The sequence below is a fragment of the Mauremys mutica genome, chromosome 9, assembly GCF_020497125.1.
Source record: "Mauremys mutica isolate MM-2020 ecotype Southern chromosome 9, ASM2049712v1, whole genome shotgun sequence".
NCBI lineage: Eukaryota > Metazoa > Chordata > Testudines > Geoemydidae > Mauremys > Mauremys mutica.
Genome location: NC_059080.1, coordinates 99,499,067 through 99,522,489, shown reverse-complemented (window position 1 = coordinate 99,522,489; position 23,423 = coordinate 99,499,067). Strand labels below are relative to the sequence as shown.

At 43.0% G+C, this 23,423-nt stretch overlaps 1 protein-coding gene across 2 annotated transcripts in view; it reads left to right on the top strand.

Annotated features, from left to right (window-relative positions):
- PSMD1 (proteasome 26S subunit, non-ATPase 1) overlaps positions 1 to 23,423 on the top strand; it is a 129,196-nt gene that overhangs the window by 20,719 nt on the left and 85,054 nt on the right. For both annotated transcript variants that reach the window (XM_045030085.1, XM_045030084.1), the window contains exons 13-16: positions 178 to 289; positions 1,192 to 1,388; positions 1,814 to 1,909; positions 2,545 to 2,609. In XM_045030085.1, the coding sequence (XP_044886020.1) occupies positions 178 to 289; positions 1,192 to 1,388; positions 1,814 to 1,909; positions 2,545 to 2,609 (470 nt within the window). The remainder of the gene's footprint in view (positions 1 to 177; positions 290 to 1,191; positions 1,389 to 1,813; positions 1,910 to 2,544; positions 2,610 to 23,423) is intronic.

Below are 23,423 nucleotides of genomic sequence, written 5' to 3'. Positions count from 1 at the left end.
TGGCTGGAAAAGTAAAATTGGGATTCATAACTAGGGGCAACAGTTCATTTGAGTTTTTGTGGGGAGGGCCATACACTAATGGTTTCCAGCTTAAAGCTCTGGCTTCTTCAGCCGAAGTAGACACCTTCCCATTGTAATACATTGAGCAGTAAGGAAAATGGTTGTGCTTTTTTGTAGATTGTCCGACATGGTGGTAGCTTGGGTCTGGGTCTGGCTGCCATGGGGACTGCACGCCAGGATGTGTATGATTTGCTGAAAACAAACCTCTACCAGGATGATGCAGTGACAGGTAAAGATGCTGCTTCTAAAACATGAGCCCTTGCTAGTAATATAGACTATTTCCACTGTGCAGCTCTGTCCTGGCCTTTCCATGACCTACAAGGCCTTTTTATTTTGTTGCAGGTAATGCCTGCAGGCCTCATTGTATTGGGTATTGTACAGACACCTAGCAAGAGACTGCCACTGCCATAAGAAGATTAGCCTAAGAATTGCAGGGACTCTGATTCAGTGACCTGATGCTTCTTTTTAGGGAGTCCTTTATTTCAGTCATGGGGCCTCAAAGAAACTCTTCTCCCCTTACACTTTTTTTAACCTGTTTTAACCCCACACTCCTGCCAGATCTCTTTGGCTAAGAGAGGCTGCGTGGAGGGGCTCATGAAGGCCACTACTGCATTGGCTTAGGTTAACAGAAAAGCTTATGAGATGATCTGCATGCGTACAGGCATGAGAAACACGTTGAACCTGGGAGGCCAAATCGTTAACCCCAAGGCTCATGGGCTGGCTAGTAACGTGATATGGGCATATAATCAAATGCACTTTCACAGTGATTGTTAATGCAGCAGCGTCTTCATTTTAAGGACTCTACCTTTTAAGTAGCTTTATAGTATTTCCCAGGGAGTGATTTTATTATACTGCTGTCTATTTGAGGCTTCTGCTAGTGCGGCTCTGTGTAAACATCATCGGTATGCAGTCGCAATTTTGCTTTAGAAGCGTCTTTCCTGTAGCTTTTGTGAGTGAGTGAACACCCTGCTGAGCAGCAGGTCTGCTGGGCACAGTGTCTGGAAACTCTGTGTTGGCCTGTATCTCAGTAGGATAAGGGGCCTCTGGGTATTGTGTTTACATCGGAATTGATATATTAGCCTATTTTGGGAGCTCTGCATTCTTTACTGATTCTCTTTTGCTGCTGTGCAGGTGAAGCAGCTGGTCTGGCATTGGGTCTGGTAATGCTGGGATCTAAAAATGCTCAGGCTATTGAGGACATGGTTGGCTACGCACAGGAAACGCAGCATGAAAAGATCTTGCGGGGCCTGGCTGTTGGCATTGCTCTGGTGATGTATGGGAGAATGGAGGAAGCAGATGCCCTCATAGAGAGTCTCTGCAGAGATAAGGTGAGCGTGTCTGCGTTTTGATACCGTCACAGTCTGTTTCAGAGATTTCCCCCTACTCCCTTCTGAAATCTCCAGCTTTGGTTAAGGTGACTGCTTTCACCAGAAAAGTTTTTCTAAATAACTGAATGTGTCGATGTACCTGTTGGGTGATGTGTGGCAGTGGTCAGTAAAGTTATTCTGAAAAGGTTGGACGATTCACAGCTCATGATACTTTTTGCCTTTAGGTCATTAGTGCCAAATGGCATTCCCACCTGATGGCTGTTTTGTGGCGTGTCCCATGCCTAGTAGACAGGTGCCCATAGCCCGTTTTCCCCCCTGTTGGCAGCTTCAGAGCCCAGGAATTGAGTAGACTTGGAAACTGAACTTCTGACTCCTAGCTGTGTCTGTAGAATTATAAATATTGAAGCACTCTCTGTGTCTTCCAGGATCCAATCCTCCGTCGTTCAGGAATGTACACTGTAGCTATGGCTTACTGTGGCTCAGGGAACAACAAGGCAATCAGACGTCTGCTGCATGTTGCTGTAAGTTCTGCGGAGTCTGGGGCAGGTAACGGGATAGCTGGGGTGGTGGCAGCAAATACACAGTCCATTGACAGAACTCGGTAGCTGTAATGTTAATATTCTAATCTAAAATAGTGATGTAAAGGGAATGAGTGGCCTCTCTTTGCTTAATGGAAACACGAGGATTAGAAGTTGTAGGGTTTACAAACATTAAAAGCTAAGAGACGTTTAGCAAGAGAATAAAGAAACTCCAATATTGCTTAAAGCAACTCTATGCTAAAAAGTGGAACGCAGCCCCAGAGTACTTGCTAGCTGGGCCAAAGAGTTGCTTATCTGCTCCAGATAACCTTCATCATAATTCATTGTGCTGAGCAGAAACAGGGTAGCCTCTAAAATATGGAGGCCATCAGCTCTTTGCGACTAATAGGTCTATGACCCCAAAAAAATAGGACTTAAAACATGTCACAGTGTGGGAATGGTAGTTCTTTGTGAGTCTGTTTCAGCCGAGGATCAGTTACCTCACTGAATGTAACCGTTAATTTTTCTAGTTCTGTAATCTCAGGCCTATATCCCAGATCAAATCACATGCATGAGAGCTGACGCGAAATGTTGGGGGCTTGAACCATTCTCTTAACATCTTGTTTCCTCTTTAATAGGTGAGTGATGTCAACGATGATGTGAGGCGGGCAGCAGTTGAGTCACTGGGGTTCATTCTGTTCAGGTACAATTTCTAACTCCATCAGTTCTTCAGCCTTCAATTTGATTTGTCTGGGAGATGTTTTTTGAAAGCATGTGTGCTTCATTCATCTCACTAACTGAATCCGTTGCCAATGGAAACACACAGAATAATGGGAGAACGAAATCTGGGTCAGTAGTAGAACCCATCTGCTGTGAATTTAATGGACCAGTGGCTGTATTGGTATGTACTGGGATGAGATATAAATAGAAGAAAAAATGAGTTGCACAACCTTGCGTTGTGAGTGGTGGTGTGGTCCCTTGTGAGAAGTAATCTGAAACTGCACAGTGCCCTGTTACGGTGAATCTACACATGGGAAATGACATTTTGGGGCAAAATGTATACTTCAGTAAAAACCTTTGCCTGATGTAGGATTTTGTATTTCCTCTAAGTGGCTTTGACTGACTTTTGGGGTGTGTGGAAAGCTGCGGTTTCTGTACATGTTTTAAGGAGAAGTTGGCTTAAATCTAATATGCAAAGTATGAAGAAAATAAAAATTGACTCTCTGAGCTGGTACCAACTCTTGGGAGCTTTACAGGAACCATTGGATATAACGTATGTAGCCTCTGGCTCATTGTGTACGAGGAAATAGTGGATTAAAGTAAGTTTCTGAGACGCTGTAGCATGTAAAACTTCTGTGTCTTTAATTAAACTCTTATTGAAATTTTCCACAGCGAGTTGCCAAGTGGAATTAAGCGAGTGAAGTCTAGTTACAGGGAGTGTGATTTAGGGAATGTATCTGGTTGTATCAAATAATGGATGGGTAAGACTTGAACGGCAGTTTTGCTCAGTACATGTTGGATAAAGTAACTACTTTTTTTTTTTTTTTTTTTAAGAAACCGCAATCATTTATAGCAGTAGACTTTCTAAATAAATATTCAGCAGACAACTTAATGAGCTGTTCAGGAGATCTCCAGACATATGGCCCAATTGCCTGAATAGAGTAGAGTGAGATGAAGTTGGAAAACTTGAATTCCTCACTCCGTTTGCAAGATAAAGTTAATTGAAAGTCGAATATACAGTCTCTTACTAGACACCCTTGAGATGACACTTCCAAAACAAATGTGTCTGCCTGATGACTGCCTAAAATGTTACTGGAAGCAGTTACTTCTCTAGAACTAACTTTTTGAAGGAAGGAGATTATTTTGAAAATAAGACTTTGTGAAAAATAACCTCCACATTTTAAAACCACCTTTTAGTTATGCAGACTGTAATGCCAAAATGGGACATGTACTTTCAAGTAAGTCTTTCATCTTCTGAAATTAGTAGGAGCAAATATTTTTTGGCCATCTTCTTCTAACTTCAAATCACTCTCATGCCGATTCTGTAGGTAGCACTTTACAATGCCATAGGCATGTGTATTTATCAACTTGGGAAGATGGAAACTCGGCCTGACATTTTCATTCATATATTAACATGGGAGGCCAAGTTTCAGACTTGGACTATCATTCTTGTATATTGGTACTGGTATCCCCTTCTAGGCACCTAAATCCCACCTTTGCATGCCCAAGTCTAGAGAGTGGGTCCGCAGTCTGCACAGCACAGGAGATAATTCTGGGTGAAATGTGCTATACTAAGTAAGGTTTCATTACTAATACTTTGCTCTTCTATGATGCTTTTTGTCTGGCGATTTCAAATCACTTAATGAATTTAGACTAGAACCCTGTGAGTTAGGTATGTGTCAACCTAATTTTACAGTGAAGGAAACTGAGGCATAAGGGGTGATGTGACTTATCCAAGATCATACCAGCAAGTCTATAAAAGAGCTGAATCTGCTGCTCTCAGTCCTGTGTTTTGCCATAAACCCTCGTCTTCCCTTGTGTCTTTTTTTTTTTTAAACCTAACGCTCACACTAATAGAATAAGGTGTTGGGGATAGTGAGTGAAAACAATCTTTGCTTATTAATAAGTAAACCAGAGAGAGGATGTTTGCCCAGTTACTAAGCTTGCTGGTAGCATCACCATCCTAGGCATAATTGTGATGTGAGCTAATTTCCCATCAGTGAAAGTATCTAAATAAATGAATAAAGGCTTTTAATGTCAGCCTTTGCATGGAAGTACTCCCATCGCGTCACCCCCCACCCCGGGCAGCCTATCTCTGGTGCTTTTTGGGACTTCCTGTTTGTTTACCCACACTTCCACGCACAGCTATTTTTCTGGCTGAGGAGAGCTGCTTCTCTATGGGCAGTAGTCCTCTTCAGCAACGTAGAACACTTTTTATCCCCAGAGCTGAGCATGTTGTCTCTGCTTTGCTCCAAGCCTTAAAGAATCGACTCCTGGGAAGGCAGAGCTTTAATTAAGGGCCTCCCATGTGGCTGCAGAAGACGCACTTTGTGAAGGAACACCGTTTCAGGGTTATCAGCCCCATTAACGCACCCCACCCGTAACCTCCTTGTGGGCCCTCTAAGGTTTCAGGTGTCCTAGCAGTCACCCCTTTCAGGCAGCGACCGGTGTGTCTCTACATTCACGTTGGAGTGGGGGTTAGACTTAGTCTCTCTGCATCTCACTGTGATTTCCCCAACAAGTCAAACTGGGGTCCAGCACCTATAATTTACTCTTTTTCTGGGGGCTACACAAGCTACTAACCAGCCTTCACAAAGCAGATTACATTGATTCTTAGGACAAAAGCATCACAGGGGAAACCTCTAAAAACAATGCAGGGATTGATGTGCTTACTAAACATAAGTTACTAAGCAGGCCGAGCTCTGTGAGTCCGTGTCACCTGGCTGTGTAGACAGAACCCCAGAGGCCTGGGTTCAGTACAGTCCCCAATTCCACTCTAGTTCATTTACTCAGTCTGTTAGGGCAGGGGTCCCCAACCCCCGGTCCGCGGCCTCTTAGAAACCGGGCCGCGAACCGACCCAGTGGAGCTTCCGCAGGCATGCCTGCGGGAGGTCCAGCTGAGCCGCGGGACGAGCGCTCCCTCCGCAGTCGTGCCTGCGGAAGCTCCAGCTGAGCCCCGGGAGCAGCGGACCTCCCGCAGGCACGACTGCGGAGGGAGCGCTCGTCCCGCGGCTCAGCTGGACCTCCCGCAGGCACGCCTGCGGAGGGTCCGGCAAACGAAACCGGTCCCTGGACCTAAAAAGGTTGGGGACCCCTGTGTTAGGGTATGTCTACACTACTCACTGGATCCCTGGGTAGAGATCGATCTATCGGGGATCGATGTATCATGTCTCGTCTAGACGCGATACATCAATCCCCAAATGCACTCCCTGTCGACTCCGGAACTCCACCAGGGCGAGGGGCAGAAGCGGAGTCGACGGGGGAGTGGCGGCTGTCAATCCCGCGCCGTGAGGACGCGAAGTAAGTCAATCCAAGTCAATCTAAGATGTGTCAACTTCAGCTACGCTATTCTCGTACCTGAAGTTGTGTATCTTAGATCGATTCCTCCCCTCTCCCCCCAGTATAGACTAGGCCTTAGAGGCAGCATGGCCAATCCTAAGGGGACACGTCCACGCCTGCTTTCTAAACAGGAATCACTTCATCTTATTAACAGCAAGTATTTCAATAAAAAGACCCTGTAAAAATCACTGCTTCAGCATGGACTGTTCAAGAGAGTTACTGTCCAGATCATTGGTTAGTAGTGCAGGCCTTGGTGTGAATGACAGCATTATCTTCTAGTGGCTAAAAGGATTTGGAAGTCATCTGGGTTCTACTTCCTGCACTGCCGTTAACTTATTGGTGTGGCCTTGGCTGTCTTGGTGCGTGCTCCCCGTTTTTAAAATGGGGTAATGATACTTGCTTTTGTAAAGTCCTCTGAGAAGCGGAGGTGAAAAATATTAGTGTAAAGTATTATTACTTTATTGGCTATTTTAAGCAGAAGACAAAATACCTGCGTCGTTATTTAACACTTATTGCAGTATGTAAAAGGCTGTAACCAGGTTGGGCCCCATTGTGCTAGTCTGTTCAAACCTATCACAAATGTCAGGCTGTGCCCCAAAGAGTGGACCGGCTTTAAGACAAAGACGTAGCAGGTGGAGGAGACAAACAAGGAGGTTGGGGTAGGGTCTGGGAGACAGGATCACAAATATAACAGGACACATGGAACTCTTAGCTGGCCAGTGGAATGATTGCAGCTTTACCCTGCCTTGCAGTTGTCAGGTTGCTGTTTACCCAAATACACTATGGAAGAAGTGAATTTTGAGGAAGGACTTGGAGGAGAACAAGGTGATGGCTTTCTGGAGTTTGCCTGGTCGCTTTCACCACTCGTAAGGGGCGATGTGGGTGAAAACACAGAAGTGCTTATCAGAGAATTGGGCAATGGAGGCTGGTGTCATTGATGGAGCAAAGGCCGGAATTGACCTTGCAATAAGCTAATGGGGCATATAGGTAGGGTGAGGCTAAAATGTGGAGGGCTTTGTCAGAAAAGACTGGAAGTTTGTGTTGATGCAGTGGATTAAGGAGAGCCAGTGGAGGGACTTAAAAAGAAGGGGTGATGTACTTAGAGCAGTGAGCCAAGAGGAGTTTAGCAGTGGCATTTTGAATAGATAAGAAGGGGGTGAGTAGACATGCAGCATGTTGTCAGGTTTAATTGTGTGTTTATTTTAATTTTAGGAGTTTACCATTTAAGACCTTTCTTTACAGAATGCCAGTAAGTCAAAGAAAAATGAATTCACACCTTCTGAAAAGCGGGCCTCTTAAAAGTGCCAAAAGCTGGGTGCCCAAAAATGGGGTTACCACAAATCACTTGACAATCTTGATCGCAAGTTACAAAATTGTCCTATTTATCGTCTGAAAAATACTCAGTTTGATTCTCTTGTGTGTGATCCAAGACTTCAGCACATATTGGTTGTCGTAATGAACTCAATTTATAAATATTCTGAATTCCCTGCATGGGCAGCAGGTGTCTCCCAAGAACTGTTCTACCATGCACATGGGCACAACCCGTTCTTCACCACACAGGGAGCTAGCGTCTCCAGAGGCCAACTGGTACTGTAATAAGTGACCTCTGTATGTCTGTAAACAAAAGGAAAATTCCACACGCTCCTTCCATTCTTGCGGGGATCTTTCATCCAAACAGGTTCTGGCAGAACATTTTTGTTCTTTGATCTCACTGTCACTTTCCCCTCTCCACCAACACAAAACATAATTGGTAATTGATAACTTCCTGCTACAAGGGGAGGCTTTCAGGGCTCTGATTTTAACTGTTTACTGTATCCTGACATCTCTGTGGGTCACTAGGTACCAGCCTGCTTCTGCAAGTATCTTTTTATTTCTGTTGCTGTGCCTCTCCCTAAATTTGACATGCAACATGGCATCTCTACCTCCACAGAACCTCCCAGTGAGTAGCAAGAATAGGACTTCTGCACGGCACATGGCATCTCTTTAAACTAAACTACAGATCTTGTGCATGCTAAAATCTAGCCAGGTGAGCTGGAAGTCCTGAACCTGTTCTTATCCCCATTCCTGTCCTTAATCCTTTCCCTGTCTACAGCATTTACTCTGACTCTGAACAACCAATATGATAGTGAGGAGCCCTAAATACTAGGCTACCAGGCAGGGCCTGGCCTGGCCTCTGTACTGCCGAGGATTGGATGCAGTCCTTGGATGCTTAGCAGAGGAATCTTGAGTAGGAGAAGAAGTTATTTTACTTCTCAACTAGGCACTCGTGCAACCGCTGCTGGGATACTATGTTCAATTCTGGTGACCACAATTCAAGAAGCAGCAGAGAGTTCTGTGGCACCTTATAGACTAACAGACGTTTTGGAGCATGAGCTTTCATGGGTGAATACCCACTTCGTCGGATGCATGTAGGAAGTTGATAAATTGGAGAGCCATAAGAATGATTGGAATGATTAGAAACAATGCCTTACAGTGAGATTAGAACATAAGAACAGCTGTACTGGGTCAGACCAAAGGTCCATCAAGCCCAGTATCCTGTTCTCTTACAGTGGCCAATGGCAGGTGCCCCAAAGGGAATGAACAGACAGGTTATCATCAAGTGATCCATCCCCTGTCACCCAATCCCAGCTTTTGGCAAACAGAGGCTAGGGACACCATTCCTGCCCATCCTGGCTAATAGGTCCATCAATGGCTATCTTCCATGAATCTATCTAGCATCCTTTTCAACCCCATTATAGTATTGGCCTTCACAACACCCTCTGGCAAGGAGTTCCAGAGGTTGACAGTGCGTTGTGTGAAAAAATACTTTCTTGTGTTTGGTTTTTAAACTGCTACCTATTAATTTCATTTGGTGGCCCCAATTCGAGAAGGAGTAAATAACACTTCCTTATTTACTTTCTCTATACCACTCATGATTTTATAAACCTCTATCATCTCCCACCTTAATTGCCTCTTTTCGAAGCTGAAAAGTCCCATACGGAAGCCGTTCTATACCCCTAATAATTTTTGTTGCCCTTTTCTGAACCTTTTCCAACTTCAGTATATCTTTTTTGAGATGGGGCGACCACATCTGCATGCAGTATTCAAGATGTGGACGTACCATGGATTTATATAGAGGCAATATATTTTCTGTCTTATTATCTATCCCTTTCTTGATGATTCTCAACATTCTGTTTGCTTTTTTGACTGCCGCTGCACATTGAGTGGATGATTTCAGAGAACTATCCCCAGTGACTCCAAGATCTCTTTCTTGAGTGGTAACAGCTAATTTAGACCCCATCATTGTATATGTATAGTTAGGAATATGTTTTCCAATGTGCATTACTTTGCATTTATCAACATTAAATTTCATCTGCCATTTTGTTGCCCAGTCACCCAATTTTGTGAGATCCTTTTGTAGCTCTTCGCAGTCTACCTGGGACTTAACTATCTTGAGTGGTTTTGTATCATCTGCAAATTTTGCCACCTCACTGTTTACCCTTTTTTCCAGATTGTTTATAAATGTTAAATAGGACTGGGCCCAGAACAGTTCCCAGGGGGACACCACTATTTACCCTTCTCCATTCTGAAAACTGACCATGTATTCCTACCCTTTATTTCCTATCTTTTAACCAGTTACCAATCTATGAGAGAACCTTCCCTCTTATCCTTTGACTGCTTATTTTGCTTAAGAGCCTTTGGTGAGGGACTCTGTCAAAGGCTTTCTGAAAATCTAAATACACTATATCCACTGGATCTCCTTTGTCCGCATGCTTGTTTACCCCCTCAAAGTATTCTAGTAGATTGGTGAGGCATGATTTCCCTTTACAAAAAACCTGTTGACTATTTCCCAGCAAATTATGTTCATCTACGTGTCTGACAATTTTGTTCTTTACAATAGTTTCAACCAGTTTGCCCGGTATTGAAGTGAGGCTTACTGGCCTGTAGTTGCCAGGGTTACCTCTGGAGCCCTTTTTCAAAATTGGCATCACATTAGCTATCCTCCAGTCATTTGGTACAGAAGCTGATTTAAATGGTAGGTTACAGATGACAGTTAGTAGTCCTGCAATTTCACTTTTGAGTTTCTTCAGAACTCTTGGGTGAATACTATCAGGTCCTGGAGACTTATTACTGTTTAGTTTATCAATTTGTCCCCAAACTACCTCTAATGACACCTCAATTTGGAACAGTTCCTCAGATCTGTCACCCAAAAAGAATGGCTCAGGTTTGGGAATCTCCCTCACATCCTCAGCAGTGAAGACCGGTGCAAAGAATTCATTTAGTTTCTCCGCAATGGCCTTATCGTCTTTGAGTGCTCCTTTAGCATCTCGATCATCCAGTGGCCCCACTGGTTGTTTAGCAGCTTTCTGCTTCTGATGTATTTAAAAATTTTTTGCTATTACTTTTGGAGTCCAGCTGTTCTTCAAATTCTTTTTTGGTCTTTCAATTATGTTTTTACACTTCATTTGCCAGAGTTTATGCTCTTTCCTATTTTCTTCATTAGGATTTATCTTCCACTTTTTAAAGGATGCCTTTTTGCCTCACTGCTTCTTTTACTTTGTTGTTTAACCACGGCAGCTCTTTTTTGGTTCTCTTACTATGTTTTTTAAATTAGGGTATACATTTAAGTTGAGCCTCTATTATGGTGTCTTTTAAAAAGTTTCCACTCAGCTTGCAGGGATTTTACCTTTGGTACTGTAGCTTTTAATTTCTGTTTCACTAACCTCCTCATTTTTGAGGTGATTCAAGGAGCTCAATCTATTTAGCTTAACGAAGAGAAGCTTAAGGGGTGATATGATCACAGTCTGTGAGTACCTACACGAGGAACAAATATTCAGTCATAGGCTCTTCTGTCGAGCAGAGAAAGGGTCTAGCACAGGGGTCGGCAACCGGTGGCTCGCGGCTCGCCAGGGTAAGCACTCTGGCGGGCCGGCCCAGTTTGTTTATCTGCCGCGTCAGCAAGTTCGGCCGATCGCAGCTCCCACTGGCCGCGGTTCGCGGTCCTAGGCCAATGCGGGAGGCAGGAAGTGGCGCGAGCCGAGGGATGTTCTGGCCGCGGCTTCCTGCCTCCCGCATTGGCCTGGGACCGCGAACTGCGGCCAGTGGGAGCCGCGATCGGCCGAACTTGCCGACGCGGCAGATAAACAAACCGGGCCGGCCCGCCAGGGTGCTTACCCTGGCGAGCCGCGAGCCACCGGTTGCCGACCCCTGGACTAGCAAAATCCAGTGACTGGTAGTTGAAACTAGACAAAATCAGACTGGAAATAAGGTGTATGTTTTGACAATGAGAGTTACTAACCACTGGAACAATATACCAAGGGTTGTGGTGGATTCTCCATCACTGACCACTTTTAAATCAAAATCGGATGTTTTTCTAAAAGTTCTGCTGTAGGAATTATTGTGGGGCAGGTCTCTGGCCTGTGTTATACAGGAGTTCAGACTAGATGATTGCAGTGGTCCCTTCTGGCCTTGGGATCTAGGAAAAGCTTGTGAGCTAGAGATCAGGAATTGAAAAGCATCTTGCATGTCCATGCGTGCACCCTGAAACCACTACGAATCTTGTCCTGCCTCTGCCCTTCCACACTGGAGGATTAAAGACCAACGTATTCTTGCATGAAGATAAAAAACATTTATTTATAAATTGTGGCTTCTGTTGTCTTGGAAAGCAATGGCTTGAGTAGCCTGCTTATCAACTCCAGCATTGGAGGTGCTCAGCACCTCTGACAGTCAGGAATCAAAACCCTTGCATGTTTATGGCTTACACCTGTTTTGTACTCAGCGGACACAAGTGAGCTGTCTGCAGAGAACATTTGAAGTAGCTGGACTGCAGCATGGGAAGGAGGTCAACTGTTATATTGCTAAAACTGAGCTTGGCCTTTATGCACAGTGGTGCTGAGGCACCCAGGTCAGGAGCTGGTTACTGCGGCGTGCCCTCGGGCTCGTTGTGGGAAGGAGTAAACGGTGGCCGTGTTTGTGACCATTTTAAGATACCTTTTTACATAGTGCTTTACGCGCTTCTTAGCCCTGTTTCCTGAGCTGTGGCGCCTCTGCCGTTCCATCTGTTAGAAAGGCAGCATCAGTCTCCTCTTCGGTTTTTCAGCAAAGGAAGGGCTGATCGCTCACTGGCTTTTGGAGGTATTTACACCTTAGCCCACTCTTGTGCTGAGCCCCCTTCTTTAGCACTTTTTTAAAATGGTAACAAGTCAGCCGCCGTGTTCTGTCAATTTATTGCCTTTCCCCTTTGAAAATACCTTCAGCTTCCTAGCAGCTCTGCTCTGTGGCACTTACAGCGTCTTCCACGTGCAGATGTTTCCTAAACCTGTGCAAGTTCAGTCTAAAGTAACACCCGTGGGTTGCTGGAGGCTAATTGGATGTGCTTGCCTTGGAGAGCCAATAGAGGAGTGGGAACCAACTACTAGCAAGTTCAGTGAACTGCTGCTCCTCTGATGTTTCACACGCAGTTGGGAGTTGTTGCTCTTTTGTAAGTTATTTCTTAATGAGAGTTGTCCCTTGTTTGACTTGACAAAGCCTTGCATTTTCATTAGACCTAATCTCTGAGCACAGTAGGTCAAGCCCCAAGCTGGATATAAGACATGTTTCATCTTAAGCGCTGGAGTATGATCAAGGCTTCCACAGGAAGAGGGCATTCTCTGAATTCTCTCTGTAAATGGTTCTGATGTGAAAGATGTGGAGATGATCTCAAAATAGGAGAATGGATTTGCTTAATGATTTATGTTTTCCCTGGCAATTAGTGGTACTGCTGTAGGACAATTATTGTTAAAAGTCCCATCACACGCTATTAAACGTATTTTCCCCTTGGGGTTCAAATAAATCTGTAAACAAGTCCTATAGCAGAGTCTTAAAGATAAAAACAAGTTGACTTTTCTTTTTCAAGTACATGATACTGTGTTTAGCGATCAGATCTGAAATGACTTCACAGTTAAGGGTTTGCTTGACGCCAAAAAAATTATTGAGCAAAGGAAAGTTTGAACACATAATCACTATGCAGTGGTTCTCAGACTGGTTCATGTGCCATGTATTCCTAATTGTTAATTTTTTCAGTGCTTGAAAAGTGGTTGATTTAACAAATTAACTTTCCTTGAGATCACAACTCTTTGGTCAAATGGATACTTCAGTTGCATATTTTATACCTCGGAAAAGCTGGGTGAGTACAGTAGCATGCATGTATAACAAATCCCTGAAAATAATAGTAAAGGAGCTACCTCTGCCCCAGGTTTGGGCAGGTGTCTGTGTGTATTTGGCCTTTATGTTGGTGACACTGACATGGCCACAGTGAAATAGATAAAATGTGTAGCTGACATAAGTTTTTTTTTTTTTTTTTTTTAAAGCATCAAACTTTAGAGCTCTAACTCAAAGTGATTAACAAGTTTTTTGGGGGGTTTTAAGCATAAACTTTTAACAGCAAGGGTAATTAGTCACTGGAACAATCTATGAAAGAGGTGGTACATTCTCTATCACTTGAAATCTTTACATCAGGATTGGGTGTCTCTCTCTAAAAGAGGTGCTCTGGTTCAGCCACAAGTTATTGGGCTTGATGCAGAAATTACAGGGTGAAATTTATGGCCTGTTAGGCAGGCGGTCACATAAAATTATTACAGTGATCCCTTCTGTCCTTGAAAATCTATGATCCCTTTTCTCCCATTTGTAGTGAGTTTTAGACTTTTGTTAGGGTTATAACATAAATTCAGACAGGTGGAATTATCTTAACAAATATTTCTGCACAAAAAGCAGCCTTGATACAGGGTCAGGGCCGCCTCCAGGGTTTTTGCCGCCCCAAGCGGCGCCGGGGGGGCTGCAATCGCCATCGGCAGCACTTTGGCGGTAGCTCCACCGCACCGCTTTCTTCTTCGGCGGCAAGCCCTTCCCTCCGAGAGGGACCCGCTGCCAAAGAGCCGGACGTGCTGCCTCTTCCCCTTGGCCGCCCCACACACCTGCTTGCTGCGCTGGTGCCGGCCCTGGACAGGGTAGGGAGAAACTCAGTGCTTTGAGCCAGAAATAAGGGAATGGTTATCAGAAAAGGTGGCATCACCATTAGCGAGAGTGCTAAAATCTTGCTCTGACTTCAAGATGACCTGCCACATTGTAAAGTGCATGTTGTAATAGTTGTTTAAGCAGTGAAAATTTTAAAAATTGCACTAGTAGCCAAAGCTGAGAGAAGACTTGCTCCAGGTTGAAATAATGCAGTAGCCTTTGTCACGTAATGCAGAGGTGGGCAAACTATGGCCCACGGGCCACATTCGGCCCGCGGGACCGTCCTGCCTGGCCCCCGAGCTCCTGGCCTGGGAGGCTCACCCCCAGCCCCTCCCCCGCAGCCTTAGCTCGCTCACTCCGCCGCAGGCGCAATGCTCTGGGCAGCGGGGTTGTGAGCTCCTGGGGCAGCGCAGCTGCAGAGCCCAGTCTGTGCTGTGCGGTCGCAACAGCGTGGCCCGGCTCCAGCCAGGATGTGCGGCTGTAGAGCCGCCAGCCACCAGTGCTCCAGGCAGCGCGGTAAGGGGGCACAGAGCGGGGAGGGGGGGCTGGATAGAGGGCAGGAGAGTTCGGGGTGGTGGGCGGGGGGTGGATGGGGTTGAATGGGGGCAGGGGTCCCGGTGAGGCAGTCAGGAAGGAGAGGGGGTTGGATGGGGCGGCAGGGGGCAGTCAGGGGCAGGATGGGGCAGGAGTCGGGGGGGGGGGGGACAGATAGGAGGTGGGGGCTGGGCCACGGCCCCCTGCCCTAACCGGCCCTCCATACAACTTATGAAACCCGACGCGGCCCTCAAGCCAAAAAGTTTGCCTGCCCCTGCTGTAATAAATGACCATTGTTCATGCACTGTAAGGAAAAGTGCTCCTAGTTTCTCTTTTATATGAAGGATTTCTTGGCTTTTTGTTAAGGAGATAGATGGGGGTTGTATTTAGAGCACGAGGAGACTTGGGGATGTGAAAGAGCTCCCTCATTATGGTTCACTTTTAAATTAGAATGCCGTACTGTGGTACTATCTTTGTCTCTCCTGTAACTATAGACGTGGTAAGTCATCTCTTGATCGTAGTGTTCAGCAATTTTCTTCCAACACTGCACTCTAAAGTGTTTCCTGGTTGCTTAGGATGGGGAAAGATCACAGGGAAGTCTTCATTTCTGGAGCAAGAGGGCCAGTCTTTGCTCAGCAAGTCCCTTACATCAGGTTGAGTAGTGCAAGGAGGGCTCCTCCGATAAAAGTAAGTGCTCCAGCTTGCATGAAATCAGGTCGTGGGGGGAGAGATGCTTTGATGAGAGTAGAGAGCAAGACGTAGGGTCTCAGGAAAGTTGTGGGTTATCATGGCTGTAGCTGGTGTTGCACACACCTCTACCCCAATATAACGGGACCCGATATAACACGACTTCGGATATAACGCGGTAAAGCAGTGCTCGGGGGAGGTGGGGGTGGATCAAAGCAAGTTTGATATAACGTGGTTTCACCTATAACGCGGTAAGATGTTTTGGCCCCTGAGGACAGCGTTCTATCGGGGTAGAGGTGTACTCGGATGACAGTTTAGGAACCTAACAGCAGCAGCCTCGCTACTTGGAACATACAAAAAGAGACTGGGCAAAGTACTGGAGAGTCCAGTGTAGGGCCCAGTCTTGCAGTGGCTGTGTTGAAGGAAGAGTCTATATAACTTGATATGGCTTTTATCCAACTTAGAGCCTCACAACGATGGGGCAATTAATTAAATCTTTTTCTCAAGGGTTTCATGTTACTGGGATAAATTCTCAAAGTAAATTGTATACTGGGAAATCTTTCTTTCAGGATAATAAGCATCTGTAGCTAGTAAAGCCAAAAATGGCATTGGTTTGAAAGTTTTGGATTTTACGCCTTCATTTTTTAAATGCATGAATCCTTAAGGGAGGCTTTGTCAAAGTAAAATATTATTGTAAAGCAGCACGGAGGCATGAATAAACCCTGAAATGTTTTGAAAGTCAGGCTGTTGATTGCAGGATAGCACAGAAAGCAAGTGGCTGGCTCAGTGGTGTGTTTACTTTGATGTAGTGTATCTGTCTGCTTTCCCCTTATCCTGCTCTTTTTGCTGCTGATCATGGGCTACAAATCCTCTCTCCTTGCTGATGTTTACGTGCTACGTAATATCAAAGCGGTTTATAAAATATTTATTGTAGCTGGTGGAAAACAGCATTTAAATTTACGATTTCTGACCTTTTTTCATTTAAGAAGGACTGTCAAACTAAAAATCATGTTTTAAATTTCATTTCCTGCATTACCACCTCACTTTTTTAAACTGGTAAGAATTTTTACCATCTCTTTATTTTTCACGACCTCTCGTTCACTCTGCTCTTCGCTCAGCTTGGGAATGGTCTGTAGAGTCAATTTCATTTTTACGTTCTCATACATTAGAACAGTTTTCAACCTTTCCAGCCTATTGTACCCCTTTGAATCTGATTTGTCTCATGGACCCCACCTCACTTCAAAATTACTTGCTTGCAAGATCAGACATAAAAATACAAAAAAGTATCACAGCACACTGTTACTGAAACATTGCTTACTTTTTCTAATTTTTACCATATCATTAAAAAATAAAACGATTGGAATATAAATATTGTATTTACATTTCAGTGTGATACTTGAGCCTGTTTTTTGTCTGAAGCTGGAGCCCCAGCAGGGGGCTGAATAATGCAACTTAGCTTCGTGGGGCACTGAGCAATTGCCTTGCTTGCTACCCCCTAATGCTGGCCCGGCACTTGCAGTCCCCCCCCCCAAGCCCATCCTGTGACACCCCCAGGTCGAGAAGCACTAATCTGGATTAGTTGAGTTACCCCCTGGAAGACTTCTGCATATCCTCAGGGGGACCCTGGTTGAGAACCACTGCATTAGAACAATGCTGTGGGGGTTGAAAATACTTCAGGAGAATTATGAAATTCAAAAAAGATCTATAAATGTAACAATTGTAGTTAGGTGGCCTGAATCTGGACTTAAAGTGCTAAAAGTAGGATTCTAATGAACAGTTCCTTTAGTTGGCAGCTGTAGTAGGCTTTTATTTTCTTGTGGGAACCACTAGAGGGGGCAAAGACTCACACTTTTTGTTCTGTGTATTGCAAAGAATACAGTAAAACCTAAGAGTTACAAACCTCTCGGGAATAGACGTTGTTCGTAACTCTGAACAAAACGTGATGGTGGTTCTTTCAAAAGTTTACAACTGAACATTGATTTAATACGGCTTTGAAACTTTACTATGCAGAAGAAAAATGCTGCTTTTAACCATCTTAATTTAAATGAAACAAGCACAGAAAAAGTTTCCTTACCTTATCCAATTTTTTTTAAAACTTCCTTTATTTTTTTAGTAGTTGCTTTTTTTAGTCTCTGCTGCTGCCTGATTGCATATTTACACTTCCAAATGAGGTGTGTGGTTGACTGGTCACTTTGTAACTCTGAGGTTCTATTGTACTTCTAATTATTTTAGAAATTTGGGCCTAAATTACCTGACAAATATATTTTCAGCTAGTGGAATGCATGTAGTTTATACTAAACTCATCCTATTAGGGACGTATTAATGAGATATCATGAATGATTTCTTAGGTTTTGATGGGTTTTTTTTATACAGAGCCTCAACATCTTGGCAATTGAGGGCTGGTTTCAAATTAAAAAATAAAAAACAAAACTCAGACACTTGATTTGCTCCCTCAAGATTTAGAAAATCTTTTCTAAGGCTCATGTAACCGCCTTTTGTGCAAAAGGCAGATGGTAACTTTTCTGGCTAATTGAATACAGACCTAAGTGCCATTCTCTCGTCATCTGAACCTGTTATGTTCTTGACACATTAATCAGGAAGGGGAAATATTTGGAGAAGCTAATTTACCCAATTGTTAAATCTTGCGTAGAAAAGGTTAAAAGGGTTTTATTTACCCTTCCACCTATTTTATCTTTATTTGCCTGTTAAAAGGGACCTTTTTTTCTGAAAAACAAACAAACAGCTTAATAGCAACAGAAATGCCTTCATGACTTACGGGGAAAAAGGAAATTAAAACTGTTTGGATTTAAAAATTCCGTGAGTGTTTGCAACCCTCGCTTTATGCTGGTACAGGAGAACCCAAAGCAGAAAATGATTAGAAACTAGTGAAACTGACTAGTCTATTTTCATTAACCAAAGCAGAGTGTCTTACACAATGGAAACAACATTCATCATGAAAGTGATCTAGGACTTTACAAATTTGTCAGGTTTAATAATCAGAGTTCATGTTAGTAACGCAGATTCATAGAATATCAGGGTGGGAAGGGACCTCAGGAGGTATCTAGTCCAACCCCCTGCTCAAAGCAGGACCAATCTCCAGACCCCTAAATGGCCCCCTCAAGGATTGAACTTACAACACTGGGTTTAGCAGGCCAATGCTCAAACCACTGTGCTATCCCTCCCCCAAGGAAACTTGTTCCAAAAATTGGATTTTGAATTTTCAGAAGTGCTATGTGATTTAGGAGGCTGACTCTCATTGAAAGTCAGTGGGATTTAGGTCCCTAAGTAGAGCTGGGTGAAATTTTTCAGCTGATTTTTTTGGCAAAAAATGCAGGTTCAGGTCAACTAATTTGTGTAGTTTTTCGTTATAGTTTTACTTGAAAACCACTTAATAAAAAAAAAGTTTCATTTACATTTTCAAAATGAAACTTTTGACTCTCATTACTAAATCACCTTTCATTTTATTTTGTAAATAATAGGGAAAGAGGTGAAAACAAAACATTTCAGGTCAAATTAAGCATTTCATTCAACTGAATTTTTTTTTTTTTACTTTTTGATTCACCAGTAATTTTGAAAAAAATTCTGTTTTGAGTTAACCCACATCTAATTTTTTTCCCTGATTTTTTTGGAATTGCCTGTGAACTGAAAAAATCTGTCATCTGCACAGCTGTTCTCACAAGTGTTTAAGGTCTGAGCTACATTTGGAAATTCTATCAATAAAACCGTTTCAGTTAACGATAAGTTGCGCGGTGGTGGTGGGTTTTTTTTTTAAACCAAAATGGTTATATCAGGTTATGCCCTAGGTGTGGTCGCAGTTATATTAACTTATACTAATAGTGCTTATTCCTTTTTCTGTACAGGAGTGAACTATACTGGTATAAGCAATTTTATTTTGGTATAACTGAATCCACACTCGGGACATTTTAATGTGTAGACAGAATCTTTGCAAATGGGACTTAAGCTCCTAGGTCTCTTATGGGCTTTTGAAAATGTTGTGTCTTCAACTCCTAATTGGAGGCTGGAATGCTAAGACTGTACAAGCAGGGCCGCCCAGAGGATTCAGGGGGCCTGGGGCAAAGCAATTTTGGGGGCCCCTTCCATAAAAAAAAGTTGCAATACTATAGAATACGATATTCTCATGGGGGGGCCCTGTGGGGCAAATTGCCCCACTTCCCCCCCCCTCCCCTCCCCCACCAGGCAGCCCTGTGTACAAAGTGGACTGATGTGTTGGGTTTAAACCTGAGCTAGGTGGCTCAGCAGTCTGTACCTGTTTTTATCCCACTGAGACCTGAAACTGTTTCTTCATGGAGTAACACTCTCCTTTATATTTTAGAGCCTAAAAATATTCTCTGTAGTAGGAGTCACTCCATGTCTTATAAATATTTTAGAATTGCTAAATCCTAGCATGCGTAATGGGAAGGGGAGAAACACATGGGCATGTCTGGTAGACGTGGTTTTTTTTAATTCCAGCAAGTGTTCAGAATTTGTGAAACAACTTATGTAAGATTGTAAATATGAAATTCCATTACTCAATGAACAAAATGAGAGGCAATGTATTTCTTTATAATGCATGAAATTAGCAGAGGGGTTTTTTTATTAGGTAATTTAAAAATGGACTGTTCAGAAAAGGAAGTTTCATGGTAAGGTCAGGAGAAAATACTGAGATACTTGAACCATGAAATGAAATTGTTTGGTGAAGAATTAATAACTTTTATTATGGCAGAGAAACTTGCTGTTGGATATTTACTAGAGCATATTGTACCTGCGTATTTTGCAAAATAAGTCATTTGTTATGCACTGTTTAGTGACTTTATGAGAAATGAACCTTGCTCTTTTAAAATAAAAGTATGCTCCGTATTTCTAGAAGTGTGTGTATGTAAACGTGATTCCTTATAGCACAAAGAGCTTTCCATTTAAAGGGACACTGTTCTTCTTGTTTTTAAATATCTGGGAAGGATTCACATACCAAGATGTTGGGGAGCCTCAAAAATTACTAGATAGATGTGGCTTGTAGCTTAGTCAATTAAAAAAATAAAATAAAAACCGATTCAAAAGTAGATGTTAGTTCCTGTGATTAGTTGCCTATTTTTAAAAAAATGTCTGTCTGCCTTGCTGCTGTTTGGAAGACCCTTGCAGACTGAGGACAAACTGAATATATAGAGAAACCTCAAAAGTGGCTATCTAGAAAGTGCTGTCAAATGCAAAAGTAAACACTGTAAAGAGGGAATTTTTCTACTTTCAGTTAGTCAGTGGTGGTTACTTGTATAACAACAGTAGTTTAAAAAATTCAGACCTAAGTATGTTTTAATCAGAATGATCAAGAAGTTTTACACAGTAAGGTCATTTTATGGTGGTATTAAATACACCTCTGAGGTATCGGGTATGTTGGTACTTCTGTGTCCATTTTGCATGGCAAGGATCAGGTGCTCCTGTAGCAATTTCTGGTGGACAGAGAGATACCTTCTGCAGTTTGGTATTGCAAGTTTCCATGTTCAAAGTTCCATCAAAAAATTTGCTGCCCTTAGATTATTTTTCTTTCATTGCTGCTGTTACATACGATATACAGCATAAAAAGAAATTTGTAAACCACTACCAGCTTCTGCTGACTTACAGTTTTTATGTACAAGCTCCTGAAGTTGACTTTTCCATTGTAATAAGGAAATAGTTAAAAAAAAATAAAAATCCTGCCTTTCCTGGTAAACTCCATGGAAAACATGCCAGTTTTGCTAACATACAAAGTTGTATTAACAACTCCAAAGCTAGCTTTCTAATACACAGAATGTTGTACGGTTTCATGTTAAAGATTTGTTTAATACATTTTTGAATGGAATTTTTTTATTTTGGAACCGTTTAGAAGTTGAAGCTAATGCAGAATGCTGTAGCCCACTTAAGTGGAGTTCATAGTCGGAGCGTGCTAGACTTGGGCTCTGTGAACTTTACTGACTGCCAATAAGCTTCTGAATGGAATTCAGGATATTGAGTTCTAACCTATAAATCCCTAAATGGCATGGCACTTGGTTGTCTGAAACCCCTCTTTCCTCATAGTATACCTCCACAAGTGAGATCAGCAGAGCTGCTGAAGCTGTCGGGAGGGCATTCTCTATTTTTGGGGGTAGAGGGTGTTCTTTGAGTTTAGAACCTACTCCCCCCACTTGGTCTGCAAGATCCCAGATTTGTTAACTGCTGAGCATGCTGCAAAGCTCATAATTTCTCCCTTTTTGTTAAGGCTGTGGAGGAGGGTGTGAGTGGAGGTGGATATTTTTATGAGCAGTCCTTTTGTCTCTGTTTATGTTGTAATTTTTGACTTATGGGATATGCAGCCAGAGCAGTAGATAAGCATCTGTAGATATATTTTAAAAATTGGAAGAAATAACAGTATGATCAAGCATAACGGTTCTGAAGGAACCGTTCTGTCCCATGTCAGTGTGTATATTAACTCAGTCTTTTGTCTTGTAACTTAAAAAGACAATTCAACTACCAAACCTGAGTTTCTGTAACAAAGAAAAAATCAAGCAAACTGGGAATTGCGTAACTTAATATTGTATTTTGTACCTGGGACCTATAGGAGTTTCCAGACGGTTGGTTTAGCACAACATGGCCCATATTCTATAAGAATTAAGAGAACTGCAGCCCAAACACTGATTTTTTTTTTTTTTTGGTACTTGCATAGATTTCAGACTTTAAGGGTTAAATGGATTTTTTTTAAACATTTTTTATTAAACAAAGAGTGTAGTTTTCATCCAAAAAAGGGCTTGAGTTTTGCGGGTGAGTGATTAACTGCATTATAAATGTTTATAAATCATTTTTGTTTATGCAGATACCTATATATACTAGAAATTGAGAATTGCAAAGCTTTCTCACTTGGAAGTGTAGCTAAAAGGAAATGTGCAATGACAGCAAAAGGATTATTTTCCGAACAAGTTTATTCTACTTCATGCTGATGCTAGCAGCTGGAATATCTATCCATCCGACTTTTCTGCACCCTGCACAGTGTAATATTTAGCTGCTGTATAACAAATTGCTTACTCTCCAACAATAACTTGCAGCAGTTCCTTCATATCAGAGCGCCTCTTACTAATGGAGGTAATTTGTTTTAGTTCTTCTGTAGTCTTGTAGATATGGTTGCTAAAATGAGGACTCTACTGTCCAGTATGAGACTTTTTTTTTTTTGTTATTCCCTATCCCCGTCTTCCTCTTCATAACCTTCCCTCCTCCCCCCCGCCGCTCATAACCACACTTTTTGGGTATGTCTGCCATGCAGCTAGACACCTGCGGCTGGCCCATGCCAGCTGACAGGCTCGCGGGGCTTGGGCTAAAGGGCTGTTTAATTGCAGTGTGGATGTTGGGGGTCAGGCTGCAGCCCATACTCTGGGACCTCCACACCTCGCAGGATCCTAGAGCCTGGGCTCCAGCCCAAGACCAGATCTCTGTACCACAATGAAAACAGCCCCTTAGCCCAAGCCTCGCAAGCCCGAGTCAGCTGGCATGGGCCAGCCATGGGTTTTTCATTGCAGTGAAGACAGACCCTGTTGTGAATTGTCCTCGCACCAAGATGTTTATCTCTACATAGAAGCATGCTCTTCTCTAACTAGCCTGGTTTTCCTTTTTGGATTTTGAGGTTAAAATCTAGTCTTACGCACTCTCTTCCTGGATATGGATTGTGACATGACTGAGGTTAGAGTGATCAGATAGCAAGTGTGAAAAATCGGGACGGGGGTGGGGGGTAATAGGAGCCTATATAAGAAAAAGCCCCAAAAATCGGGACTGTCCCTATAAAATCAGGACATCTGGTCACCCTAACTGAGGTATCCTTGCTCAGTGTCTAAATTGGGTAACTGGGACAGGCTGATGGGAGTTTCTATTGATGTACATAGACCTTGCCAATTAAATTTAGATGACTACTTGCTGGATGAAAGAGGGTTTGGTGAAATACGTGTTTGTGACGTTATTGATATAAATGGGGACCATATAGAACATGGGTTGCAACCAAGGTCCTGTAGTGGCACCAAATCCTAAGTAAAGGGGGTCATATAAGGTGTCTAAGACCAGGTTCTGGGTTGCTGATTATAATTATGCTGTCTATATGTCTGTATCATTTTTAGTTGAAGTTATGATTGTTTGATCTATGCTGTCTTGCTGTCTCCATCTTGCTGTAAATTTCCACAGTGAAGACAAAGAGATTCTTACACCTGGAAAGGCCTATATAAGGCTGATGCTTCATCTCCATCTTGTCTTCAATCCTGCTTCTGACCTCTGGAGGGATTTT